The sequence below is a fragment of the Doryrhamphus excisus genome, linkage group LG13 (genome assembly GCF_037039965.1).
Source record: "Doryrhamphus excisus strain RoL-2023G ecotype Guam linkage group LG13, RoL_Dexc_Guam_v1.1, whole genome shotgun sequence".
NCBI lineage: Eukaryota > Metazoa > Chordata > Actinopteri > Syngnathiformes > Syngnathidae > Doryrhamphus > Doryrhamphus excisus.
In genome coordinates, this window is record NC_136369.1 from 4,862,777 (window position 1) to 4,876,151 (window position 13,375).

Sequence of the window (13,375 nt, forward strand, 5' to 3'; positions counted from 1 at the left end):
AGTTAAACGCTAACTTCATAAGGGTGTTATGGTTGCTAAAGCAGACCTATTATGTTTTTCCCACCTTTCTGACCTATAAAGGTTGTTTTGTTAAACGATACCAAAGTTTCCGATAAGGAGGTTTTGGCATTTGATAGTGAGCCCTGCAAACATTTTCGTAATGGCTCTGAACGCTCGGTTTCAGTTTTTTCTAAAACCGGCTTGCACTGTGGGCCAGATACGCTGAAGGCCTTTCCACCCCCAAGATCTGCTTCTCTCTCTACGGTGTTAGCAATGTCTTCCAGGAAATGTTTTTGTTCAGGTGTAAGGGAAAGCTAAATTTGTTCAGGTTTTTCCTGAAGAGGCACACATCAGGGGAAAGTGGTTGCAGTTTCTGATTTCCTGCCAGCAAGAGAGAAATCTTTTTATTTTTCAACGGCATTTCAAACGGGACTGTTCATGAACATGGGCCCTTAGACACTCAGTTCTGGGGGGGGGGGGGTGGGTCTGGGCAGGTATGGGACCCACCATTGCTCAGCTTCCCTCCATTTTTAATTACTCCATATAATACATACACACACATACACCACACATCGGCCAGCCCTTTGGTGCAGGCCTGTTTTTAATTGCACGATCTACACAATACCATCATTACACATGCAGGCGTGGCGGGCTGGACCGGAGAGCTTTCTGCCTACCCCCGCGATTGGTCCGAGGCTGCTGGGGCGTGGCAGCTCGCTCGGGGTGCCCTGGGCTACAGGATGTTTTTGTCTGGTTTGCCTAGCCTTCCTGGAGGTCCCGCTGGAACCAGCTGACGCTGGGGCTTACCCTGGGGTACCGTGCCCTTGAGGGGGGCATTCAGCAGTCTCCGGGCAGTGGGGTCCATGCTGGTGACCTGAAGTCTGCGGTGGTGGCCTGGGATTGCTGCGCTGTGGTGGCTGCTGTGGGGACCGGGCTGTGTGTTGGGATGGGGCCTGATCTCGCTCGTGGGGACCTGGGTGGCCTGTGTGGGTGGGGGCATGTGCCTCGGAGTCGGCCTGCTGGGGGGACAATAGATTGTCCTTGAACCCAAGTAAAACTAAAATCATGCTGTTTGGTAACAGCAGAAAGGACACGTACCAGCAAATACAAATAGACGGTGTAGATATTGAAAGGGTGAAGAAAAGTGAATTTCTGGGGATCACTATAGATGAAAATATGAGCTGGAAACCTCATATTACAAATATACGACATAAGGTGGCCAGAAATATTTCAATATTGAACAAAGCAATTCTCAATCAGAAATCACTCCACACTCTTTATTGCTCTCTGGTTCTACCATATCTTACTTATTGTGTGGAAATATGGGGTAATAACTATAAATGCAATCTTCACTCGCTAAATGTACTGCAAAAAAGGTCAGTAAGGATAATTCATAATGCCGCCTACAGAGAACATACTAACTCCTTATTTCTAAAATCACAAATACTTCAACTTGCTGATATAGTTCATCTTCAAACAGCTAAAATAATGCATAAGGCTAAAAATAACTAATTAGCTAAAAATGTCATCCAATACTTATCTACAAGAGAGGAGAAATATGATCTCAGGGAAGAACTACATTTGTGTCCTAACACTTATATGTTAGGACTATGTTAAAAAGCCATAGCATTTCAGTATGTGGAATCAAACTATGGAATGGATTGAGTAAGGACCTCAAACAATACACAACGATGAGCGAATTCAAGAAACAGTACAAGCAGTTGATGTTTGCTAAATACAAGGATGAAGAGTTTTGAACCAGTCATAATGTGCTATATGTATCACTATATTGACACTTACTATGGTACCCATTATGTCATTGAGTGGTCATTTCACCTCTACTTCAGTACGTGACAAAAATAAAATAAAAAAAACAAAACTATATTAGGAAAGCAGGAAGTGAACACAGGTAACAGTTACTGGTTGTAAAAGTACCAAATAGAGGGGTAGGATTTAATAAGCTTGTGCCCACAGGTGTGTGGCCCTCGATGCCCTTCTGCCCTAGTGGGGTGTGGTCTCCCGCCGGTCTCGGGGGTGTGGCTCTCATCTGGCCTGCTGGCGCCCTGTTGCTGGTTGGGATTGCTTCTCAATGGCCCTTTGCTGGTCTCTCCGGGGGGAGGCTTCGGGAGTGGGTCTTGGGGAGTCGGCCCTGGCTTTACCCGCACCCACGGGGCCGGTGGATCTCTAGCGGTGAGGGCTTGACCTGGCTGCGCGGGGCGGGGTTTACTGGGTGATAGAAGGCAGTCTCTCTTTCTCAGTGACAATTACACATTCACACACACGCATTCACGCATATGAGCACACTTACACACATATATATGAATATGCACACCAACAGAAGTACACACCTCCATATGGGCACTCACAGCACATGGGTGCTTCTCTACACAATCTACCATCTTATCCTTGATGTCTTTATGCTATTGGTATGCTATTATTACAGTAATAATGATGTCAAGCAGTGAGATTTTAATTACTGCAACTGTATGCTGTTTACTATCACGGTTCATGTCTTCATTGTTACTATTGCCACTGGTAAGTTTGACTGTTTCATTTCAGTGATATCATCTCCATTGTGACATTGTGCTAATAGTCTTTTTCCACCACAATGAGGGGCTCAACTCAAGTTTTTTTTTTAAAACACGGGCAATCCCCCAAACAACGTGTAATGACCATAATTCTACTACCGATGTTGTAGAAATGTTTGAGGTCATACACGGTAAGTCAGGGGTTGTTCCGAACCACTTCATTTATTGGGGGAATCTTCCAGTATGAAATGATAAATTGTAAAAATGAAGCTGGCTTGTCCAAATGTGCTTTAGCATCCCTCAAGCGACTCAGTTTGTGGCATGTGTGCTGTTACGGCCCTGGGGGCTGTTGTCTAGGAAGAGAGGGACACGCAACATAAAGGGACGGACATGATGGACGATTAAATTTGGCTGTTTTTATATTATAAACAATCTACGTCTGATGCTTGGCAACAGACGGAACACAAACTCAAAAGGCCAACACGGCCAAGGTCCTCCAAATAATAAGGAGAATGCAAGTGTAATATTCTCATGGAATATTTTGAAATCTACACATTGACTGCCTTGTGATACCACCTAGTGTCCGTCCTGTAAAGTACTTGTGATTGGTAGATACAACGGACTATGGGGCGGGTCTTCCGTTACAGGTTAGTTTAGTGAAGTTCACCTTCCTGTTAGCATGTGTGCCGCAGCCTGAAATAAATAAGTATCTACTTATACATGTTGTCATCCTGCACTTGCTTGTACACATTGTACAACACAAGACAGCGAGCAAGGCTCGGCAGGTGCGGCACGCACTTGGAGTCGTGGAGAGTGTGTGTCGAAGGAGTGAGAGAGAGAGCGCGACGTCACCTTTGCTGCTTTATCCTCTGGCTCGGCCCCTGGCTGGCCAATCCGGACCTGCAAAGAAATTAGGGGGCCGGGCCGCACGCGCATGGCACGTAACATGCACAGAAAAGGCTTCTTCCATGACTCTCCCAGAATAAGTGAAAAGTTGAATGATGCACAGTGACACCATCTGCAGCAAGATCATGTTGCAGGTCTTTGGAGCTGGTCTGTGGGTTGAGTTTGATTGTTCTCACCATCCTTCTCTGAAAGGAAATCTCTGACCTACCTTTTGTATCTTGCCTCTAAACCATGATGTTAAACAATCTTTGCGCTCAGGTTATTTGAATATTGAATATTGCTACTCTTCACAGAAGATGCAAAGAGGAGAACAACTTGCAATTGGCCACCTCAAATACCCTCGCTCATTATTGGCTTCACCTTGTGTATGTAGGCAAGGGTCAGTGAGCTTACCAAACAAATTTTGTGTTCCAATAATTAGGGCTAAAGGTATTCAATTCAATAAAACAACAAGGGTGCCCAAATTTAAGGCACCTGCCTACTTTTGTTTAAATAACTATTCCACACTTTCTGTAAATCCTCTAAACTTCATTTCACTTCTCAACTATAGTTTTTGTATGCTATATGATATATTTACTGAAATTGCTGATCCCAACAACCGGTGAGTTGTGTAAGTTGTGTGCAAGAAGTGCTGGTGTCCCCTTTCAACTGTAGTGCGCAGTTGCGTTGTGCAGTATTGTTCAATCACATGTGATAATGCAATAAAGATGATGGCTACCGCCTAAACCCACGCAAGTCGTGCAATCTGTAATGCACATTATTTTACAGAATATGCCAACGTGTCTATTTTTCAAAGTCATACCTTATATCGTGTGATTAATTGGCGTTTTAAAATGTATCGGAACGAATCTTATGTTAGAGCAGTTTCGTCAGGAAGACATTCTTTGCAGCACCAGAGTTTTCCGTGTGTTGGTCTGTTATGCAACCGTCTGGCAACAAAGCCATGCTACGAGATATAACGAACAAGCTACCTTGACGTGAATTCATTTTTTGTGTTTAAAATGTCAGACCATTTGCTGCAGTGGTGCTTGGAGCAGTTACAGCGCAACTTTGATTTGGAGGCATCCGAAGACATTGTCAAGTAAGAAAGCGATAAGCTGTATTTTTTCCTGTGAAAATGTAGTTTACAGCAAGTGTTTATGGCACTGGCTTGGTAGGCCAGAACTGTGATAAAAGAAAATATCGACAATATTTTAATATAGTTGTTTCTCTTAGCGATTTTCTTTTTTGTACAATCTTACTGTATTAGCAAGTCGGTTGGTTAGAGTATAGTATATAACAATTACCATAGTTTTTGTTCATACAGTTCATCACTCAATGACAACAGGAAATGACAACAGGCTTTCTAAGAAATGTCCTGGTTCACTTAGAATTGGTATTGAAACAGTCGTTCTTTTTTATGCTGTCCATGCTTGATCATGCTACACTGCAGTGTTACAGAACCTCTATTTTAGCAATGAAAAAATATGACAGTGAGCGTGTGTGCTCTGTTGGAGAGTCCTTGCGGATGTCTTTAAAATGCATTTTTTCACATCTTATCGGTTTATTTTCATTTGTACACATGTTTGCCAGGTAGGTTACTTCTTCATCTACCATTTTGTATTGCATTTATATTGAGTGTTGGACCACACATCATGTCAATTGGTGCTTGGAAAATGAAGTAGAACTTTTCACACTTATGGACTGGATCTATGGAAGAAGATTCATTTACTGTTAATTTACTTCAACATCTACCTGCAGATGAAATTTCATTAAAATTGAATTGGCAGTTTTGTTTTATATTTTTTTTTTCTACCTGGAAATACTAAGAAACTGATATTTGGAGCCGTTATTCATTTGCAGTTGTTCGTGTAAAAATGCTGAGTAATACAAACACTTAACTTGGTTTACGGGGCTTAAAGTATTCCTGCACCCTGCTGGATCTCCAGCCCCTCTCCCCCAAACTGCTATTGTCCAATCCTATGATTATGCTGCGTTCAAGACAACTCGAGCAGCTAAATTTATGAAACCGGGGGAAGACGTCTTAGGGAGGGATGGAGGAAAAGGGAGGAGATGGCAAACCATTCCGGAGTTGGTGCCAGAAGTTACGGGAGCCAGGTGTATGTTTTTGTGTGCTGTGCTCCAAGAAGGTAGTGTACACGATAAGGGTGGTATTCGGAATGGCACGAATAATGACTTTTTTTAGGAATAATTAATTTGAACTAGGGCTGCACGATATTGGTAATTATTGCGATATGGGTGTCTAATTTTTCGATAACGATATTATTTCGATATCTTTTTCTTCCCCCCCAAAAATATAATATACATGAATCATATTTTTTTTAAAATCTATCTAAAAAACAGAAAACAAGCAATTAAGCTCACAACTCAACTACTTTCAAATGTAAAAGAACTAATGTTTACATTTATGTTGACCTAAAGTCTTGCCCAAAGTTGCTTATTCTATTATTTTGCAGACAAACTAAAAATGACTCAAGCATTTAAAACGCTGCATTTACTTGCATTAAAACACATGAATATGTTCATGTGTATTTTTCATGCAAACTGGAAACAATTTGATGCAAAAACCTTAACATCTACATTCAGTTTTTGTACCTGGAAAAATACTATGTGCAGTCTGCAAACATTTTGAAGCAGGAGCTTTGCCGTTTTGTTCCTATAATATAAACATTTTTAAACTTCCCATTCACCAAATTGTACACAATCATGGATAAATTATTTGACCAGTCTTGTTTCTTCAGTTTATTGCTGAATTTTAATACCTGGTACAACCATAGGTGCATTTGTTTGGACAGATATGATGATGATAAAAATAGCTTATAAGAGTTTAATTTAAGTAATGATATCTAGCAACCTCCATGACGTTCTTACATCGATAGCCATAGCATTATACTGGCAAAAAGGAAAGTTTGATGAGCTATTCGTGTTGTGCCACACCGTGTCATAAGTTGCCATTTACCCAGTAAGGCTCATATAGGACTCACTGGTTGAACTGGACTACATGTCGGTGGTGCTAGCATAAAAATCCACTTCACCAGGTTCTGCCTTTAAGGACCTCACACATTTTACATCTCAGCAATAGCGACTTGGGAGAACTATGTTCGTGATGGCACCTGATATCTTTGGTAAACTCCTTTACCAGTTCCAATAAGCCCTCTTTACACACAACATGAACGGAGCGTTTACATCTGGCGATACATCGGGTAATGGCTGTAGTTAAAAACTTTGTGTCGCTTCGAAGTTTTGTCATAATATGTGACAGAAGCGAAACTTTCATTAATGCTCATTTCAGAATTTGCCTTTGGTTTACCTGCAGTTTTAGATTACACACTGTGAAACCTGACAAGTTAGTTGAACTCAAATGGTTTGAGGAAACCGATTGCCTTAAATCAGGGGTGCTCACACTTTTTCAGCATGCGAGCTACTTTTAAAATGACCGAGTCAAAATGATCTACCCACTACAAAAATGCAAAACATCTATTTATTTTCAAATGTATTGAGGATTATTTGTACGTACAATGTATGTTGATGTACCTTACATAACCAAATGAGCCAATATTGCAAAACACACATAATTAACTATTAACATTTTTTGTAATTACCTGAGTTTACTTTGATGACTGAATTGAATCAGCCAGGGATGCAAAGTCCGGACGGTAGCTGCTGATAGCCAGGTTAGCCAGGCAAACGCACTTCGAAAAAGACATTGTGAAAAAAAAAGTCCACCTCCCATTCCGTATGGAAGTGATATGTTTTTGCCTTTTTACTTGGTCCAGCTACTTCACTCATTTTAGTGACCATAAACTTTAGCGAGGGCTTAAAATCTGACGCAATTCGCCGACTAGCTTAGCACTTTGCATCGTTGTTTACGCATGAGCGGTGACCTAAAGGTAAAAATTCAGTTGTCATCTGACTGGTTGTCCTGTATGTCAATCAAGTAACGGGGATGGATGATAGGCTGACATCGTAAGTTCTGCTGCACTTAGAGACGTTGTTTGATTTGATTGGTCACCTGAAAGGCAACCAGGGCTCGACAATAACGATGTACCGATGGCCTGGGGCAAGTTAAAACAAAATTCGGGCAAGTAAATCTAATCAGTGATATTCCCGTCGGACAAGTGCACTTTGGCATGCCATACTGCCAAGAGTTTTTTTTAAAGCGGTTCTTGTTGGGTGTTGGTAAAACACGGACTGCGTAATTCCGGTAGTAATTTGCAAAGCAATCCTTGCAATGGACCAATCAGAATCGTTTATTTAGACCGCGGTCCGTAATCCACAATCCGTGTTTTACCCACACCCGTTGTTCGCGATCAACCAATCAGCGATCGTTTGACTACGAAAACATCCATCATGGCGTCGCTGTCAACATCGTCTAATTCTGAAGGAAACAGCAAAAAGTGATGAACCAGTGCCTCCAAAACAAGTATTTTATTAGCGGCAAATCAAATGATGGCACAGGTGAGTGAATCACAATGCTGTGACAATTTGAAGTGGTCACAATGAAACACCACTGATTAGATCCAATACCAAGTGCTGATTTTGCACAAGCTACAAAATCTAGCGCTTCCATTTCTCTGTGTGTTTTTCTCACCTTTGCTTCACAAATTATTGTTTGATCATTGAGCATTTTTTTCTGGATTAAAAACACATTACTAGTACACAAATGTGTCTATTCAATAATGTTTCATTGTGGTGCACAACTTATAAATATCACTGCTTACTACGACTACGATGTGTAAGGTATTATTTATTTTATTATTTTATTTATTTGAGATTCTCATGTGATGCCACAAAAAATTACATGATATCATTATGGCAGTCTTTTCATTTTACATGGGGCAAGTTCGGGCAAGTAGTTCTCACCTTAAGGATTCCCTATGGGCAAGTCATTTTGGTTTTTAATATAGAGCCCTGGCAACATTCAGTTGTCATCTGAATGGCTGCCCTTTATATCAATCAAGTGACGGCATTGATGCTAGGATGATATTTTTTTAATGTCACGCTGCGATCGACCAGTACCACCTCCGCGATCAACCGGTAGATCGCGATCAACTTAATGAGCACCCCTGCCTTAAATCATTTAAGTTTATTAACTCAAACATTATAAGTAGAACATTGTTTTTCAGTTAAGTCAAAGCAACCCTTATTGTTTAAGCTACAAAGACTCAATTTAAAGTTAGAATTACTAAAGCTAAATAAATAATTCAGATAGTATCGTTTCAGTACTAGAAACTCAAACATGTCTCATTAACTCTAATGGTATAAACTTAATGTTTTGCAGTAGTGATTACTCACTTCATTTAAGGAAACCGAATGCCTTAAACTGTTTAAGTTATATGAACACAAATGAGACAATTATTTAAAACAAATTTGTCATTTATTTAAAAACAATACAAGCATTATTTATTGAACATTGTTCAATAGGCTGTTTAAGTCTACAAGACTTTAAGAATTAAGGGAGGCAGCAACACACTTAAAATGCAAAATCAAGCAGAAAAAAACTGCTTGATTTCTCACCCTCAAAAGTATGCTGATCCACACAAAACTACCAAACTGAGTAATTCTATATTACTAAAGACATTTCCAGAAATTTCAATGCTTTTCTATGTTACCTTGTGTAGACTTCTCAACTGAAATTACAAGACCATATTTTCAAGAATACAAACTTGAAACTCAAACATACAACTTAGATTGTTGTCACAACGAGACTGACGATGGAAGTTTGAAAATGTAGAAATGTACTGAAATATCTTTTTTCAAATTGGAAAAGCATAATATTCAAAACAACAGCTACTCAACGCTACGCTTGATTCAACATACAGGTACAGCTTTTACCAAGTTAGCTCATTTTTTTTAAGGCCTGCAACTTTGGTTTCAGCTACTTTCTACCATCATCAAGGTTTAAGAGGACAACCTGGATAAACTCAAAAAACCCATTCAGCTTCTCAGGGTAGTTCAATGGAGAGCATAAATCAGTCCAAATAAATTTGCAACTGCATCAGGCCAAGATCTGTAAGACATTACAACCTGACCCTCGAGGACGATGGACACATGGTGTGTTTCAAAAGGTATTCCAGTTGGCACCTCATCCTCACTGACCACAGTCAGCAGAGCCACTGCTTTACCGTGGGGTGCCTCTTCATCCTGAAGCTTACATCTGCTTCAAGACAGGATTTCTGTAAGGATTTTATTTCTTAGAATATGTGATTACCAATGACATGTGATCAACTTTGATTAAAGAAATCCCAAATTTATATGAGAAAAATACCTGGCAAGTTTTGAAGACACCAGAAGAATCCTCCTTTAGGTACAGCGGGAGGCCGGCCAGGGCAGCTGTCCTCGCTGCAGTAATGTTGTTCTTGTCATAAAGTACACAAAAAGGACAACATGTGAACATGTGAAGTTAGACTGAATGCAATAATCAGATTTTATCATTGATTTATTGTATGGGAGTAGTTGTACCTGGTCGCCATATAAGAGCTTGTAACCTTTCACCGAAACTTCAGATTTTCTTCATTTGGTAGAGCTTTAAAAGCTGAGGTGTGTGCTTGTCGAGTGCAGCAAAGAAGGAGTAGCGAAGACTCTGATTGGTGATGTGATGGAATTCACAGTAATGGAATACAAAAAGAGACTGGCTTTTTTTTTTTACCCATTACACAATGAAAAAGTCCTGCATCTCAATTTTAAACTTATGATGGACTTATGTAGACAAAATAGACAGTTATTTTTACATTACATGTGCTCTTATATTTTTACCCACCTGGGCTTTACAGAAGAGTGCAGGCCATCTTGCAACAACATCAACCATGGGAGGGTCTGAATGTACTATTTCTTCCCGTCTCAGTGCGAAGGTCTGCTGCATATGTCGATGAATGAGAACCATATCTTTCTCCATGGACATCTTCTTAAACTGCTCCACCATCTCGAGTCTCTGTGTCTCCAGTGTGTCCTTAGTCTGTCCTTGAGGGTAATCTGAAAGAAAGTTGAAGACGCAAGTCATAGGTCAAGTTCAACATGTATTTAACGTCATATATTAACTAACATTAGCTACGACGAACGTTTGCTAGCGATACCAGTGAACAACTTCATTTATCAGGCAACATTTTTATTTGGCAATGTGACACGGTTTGGAGTTTTCTGTTCTGAGATATGTTAATTGGCTAACTTACCCTTAAAAGCGAACGTAAGCAAAGGGTGAACGACAAAGCGGGGGGACATAGACAAGACATCAAGGTCCATTCGCCGCTGGCGAAATGAAGAGGTCGTTTCAGATCGCCTTCTGATTTCTTGATAAAACTGAAATAATTCAGCTGTGCTCCCCATGTGGGTACCGTGCTGCTGAAGATGTGAGGTTGAACAGGTGCAAACAGGTTCCAGCAGGTTTCACAAAACTCGCTCAAAAATTTAAATCAAATCAGAGAAGATGAGTTTATCTAACTAAATAGGTTTGTTAACATCTACTTGAAACCTTCTGTAACTTTAAATGCACTAAAAATGAAAGAGTTATTAAAACAATTATCGTTTAAGTATATTCATTTTAAGTAAGTGAGTGTAATGTTTTTCAAGAATCAAGTCTAATTAACTTAAGTGGTTTAAAAATATGTGCTATTAGGTTTTACAGTGCAAATACACATCGTAAAGGCCCTTGTTGTTGTGTTGTAGGTGGCTGTGGAGATGTGTCGTGTTTCCCCTCGATGGAGCCACTGTTTTACGGCATGACTTGCAAATAACTTCGTCCTGTGTTGTAAAACCAAAGTAGTCCCAAATTCCGGCGGTGTAGTGTCTTTTAGGAACAAGCTGCTCTCTGCTTTGGTCTCCATCCATATCTTTGTTAAACCTTCAGGTCCTCCGCCGAGAACGAGAGAATGGCTCGCTCTGGCCAATAGAAAAGCGGCATCTTAAGGCTGCGCTCGTATAAAGTAGCACGGGATTGGCCAAAGTGTGCATGGAAGAAATGTGTTGCTTATGCCTTCATTAAATAGAATTTATCGCGCATCTTTTTGATATGGATAGGTTGCAGATATCGCGATGACGATATCGTGCAGGCCTAATTTGAACAAATACTTGTTAAATGTGAATGAGTGACTGGGTGTTCAGCAGTCAGGGGCGGGCAGACTGCTCTGTGTTGCTCTGTCCCCGCCCCTGACTGCTGAACACCCATTCACCCAGTCACTCATTCGCTGATCCGGGCATGTACTGCGGTCTCATGAAGAAACGCAACTTTCTAATGTTTTAATTGTTCCCGAATACAAACATTTTAGTATCACAACATTTAACAAGTTGCGGAGGAGGAGACAGAGGAGGCTGAAGTTAGTTGCATCCATATTTTGCTTTGTAAACACACCACCTTTCACCTGAGTTTCAGATGCTGTTTTCAACTATCATTAATAGTGGAGCTTGACCGGTAGATTATTCTGTTGCGCTGGGAGGCGCTGCATTTACTTCTGCGGTTGGTCATTCTTCTGCTCGCTCTGTTAGCATTAGGTCGGTAACGTTAAGGGTGTTGACAGTGTAACGTTGACATTGGCTTTAAACGGTTGAGTAAGTAAGGCTTGTGAACATGTGTAGAATTGTATGTACTTTTGGGTGGTATTTGGTAAGTTTAAGTTTGTGCTGGTTCTTGTCACCGAAATGGTTCCCATGAAGAACTTGATTGTAATTCAGAACTGTCTCTGTGAATATTTCCAGGTCCTGATTTTCAAAGAGGTGCCAGTCTGTGGATTGGAAGCAGTCCTGTAATTCACTTAAAAGTTGTTATAGTCTTTGTTGCAGGGAAAGATGGTCTGACTGTCCGAGGTGGGGCAGGGGCATTGCTCTGTATCCGTGTTTGATGTTGGAGTATACTTGATCTGGAGTCCTTTCCCTCTTGTTGGGCATTTAACATGCTGGTAGAACTTTGGGAGTACAGTCTTAAGATCTGTTCTATTGAAGTCGCCAGCAATGATGTGGACACCCTCGGCGGGGCCTGTTGTTGTGCATTGATGGTGTTTAGCAGGAGAAAGAGTGCCGTGTTAGCGTTAGCGTCTGGGGGGATATAAACGGCAGTGACGATCACCACTGTGATCTCTCTTGGCAGAAAGTAAGCCCAGCATATCACGGACATGTACCAGTTTTCATGCACGTAAATACAGAGTCCCCCACCTCTCTCTTTTTCCCTGAGTCCGCAGTCCGATCCCAGTGATCCCCACGCTAGTGTCGGGGATCTTTGAAGTGAACCATGTTTCCGTGATGATGAGGGCACAATAATCCCGAACGTAGCGGTTTCCAACGAGCTGTACTTCAAGGTCATCCGTCTTGTAGGTGAGAGACCTGGCGTTGTATCTGGTGAGATACAACCTCGGGAGGGGTGGTTTGTGTGGTTGTTGCTTTAGCTTTAGCTTTAGCCGTAAGCCGGCTCTACAACCTCACTTCTGCTTCCTCTCCCTCCTTCGTTTGCGCCACTTCCCAGACCCGACAACAATCCACAGGGAGTCCGGCGGTCCAGCTAGTTCGCATGGGATGTTGTGGCTGGTATTAAAGTCGAAACAGGCATTTTATGTCGGTATCCAATGTCTATCAGGTCGGCTGTAGTGGTGTATAGCCGAGGCGGTGAAGCAAAAAGTCCACAAATAAACATATAGTAGTTGTAGAAACACACACTGAATAGGAGAGCCATGAGCCGCTGCGTCTGAGCGCACCGCCATCTTGGAAAAAAAAAAATATATATTGATGGAAGAATTATTGCAGTAGTTGTGAGCTGTAGAGTTTTTCATGTAGCTTTCATGCAAACACACACTAGTCTCCATTAGATACATTCTTCCCATTGCTCATGCATAGTTTGCTGAGCGTGTAGAAAAAAAAAAAAGGTCAGATGAACACATGTTATGGTACGCTAACCAGCCTCCACCTTGGTGAGTTTCCTTCCAATAAATCAAGCGAAATGAGTTTTTTTTTGTGCTCTC

At 41.2% G+C, this 13,375-nt stretch overlaps 1 protein-coding gene across 12 annotated transcripts in view; it reads left to right on the forward strand.

Moving 5' to 3' along the window:
- Window positions 1-4,313: 4,313 nt before the first annotated feature.
- The window catches only part of trip4 (thyroid hormone receptor interactor 4), a 64,109-nt gene continuing 55,047 nt past the window's right edge, over window positions 4,314-13,375 (forward strand). For 6 of the 12 annotated variants that reach the window (XM_078795799.1, XM_078795800.1, XM_078795798.1 and 3 more), the window contains exon 1: window positions 4,316-4,515. In XM_078795799.1, the coding sequence (XP_078651925.1) occupies window positions 4,436-4,515 (80 nt within the window). In that variant the 5' untranslated portion in view covers window positions 4,316-4,435. Of the gene's footprint in view, window positions 4,516-13,375 lie in introns of all 12 variants that reach the window. The other 6 variants (XR_013629696.1, XM_078795802.1, XM_058089744.2 and 3 more) reach the window with 2 other exon arrangements.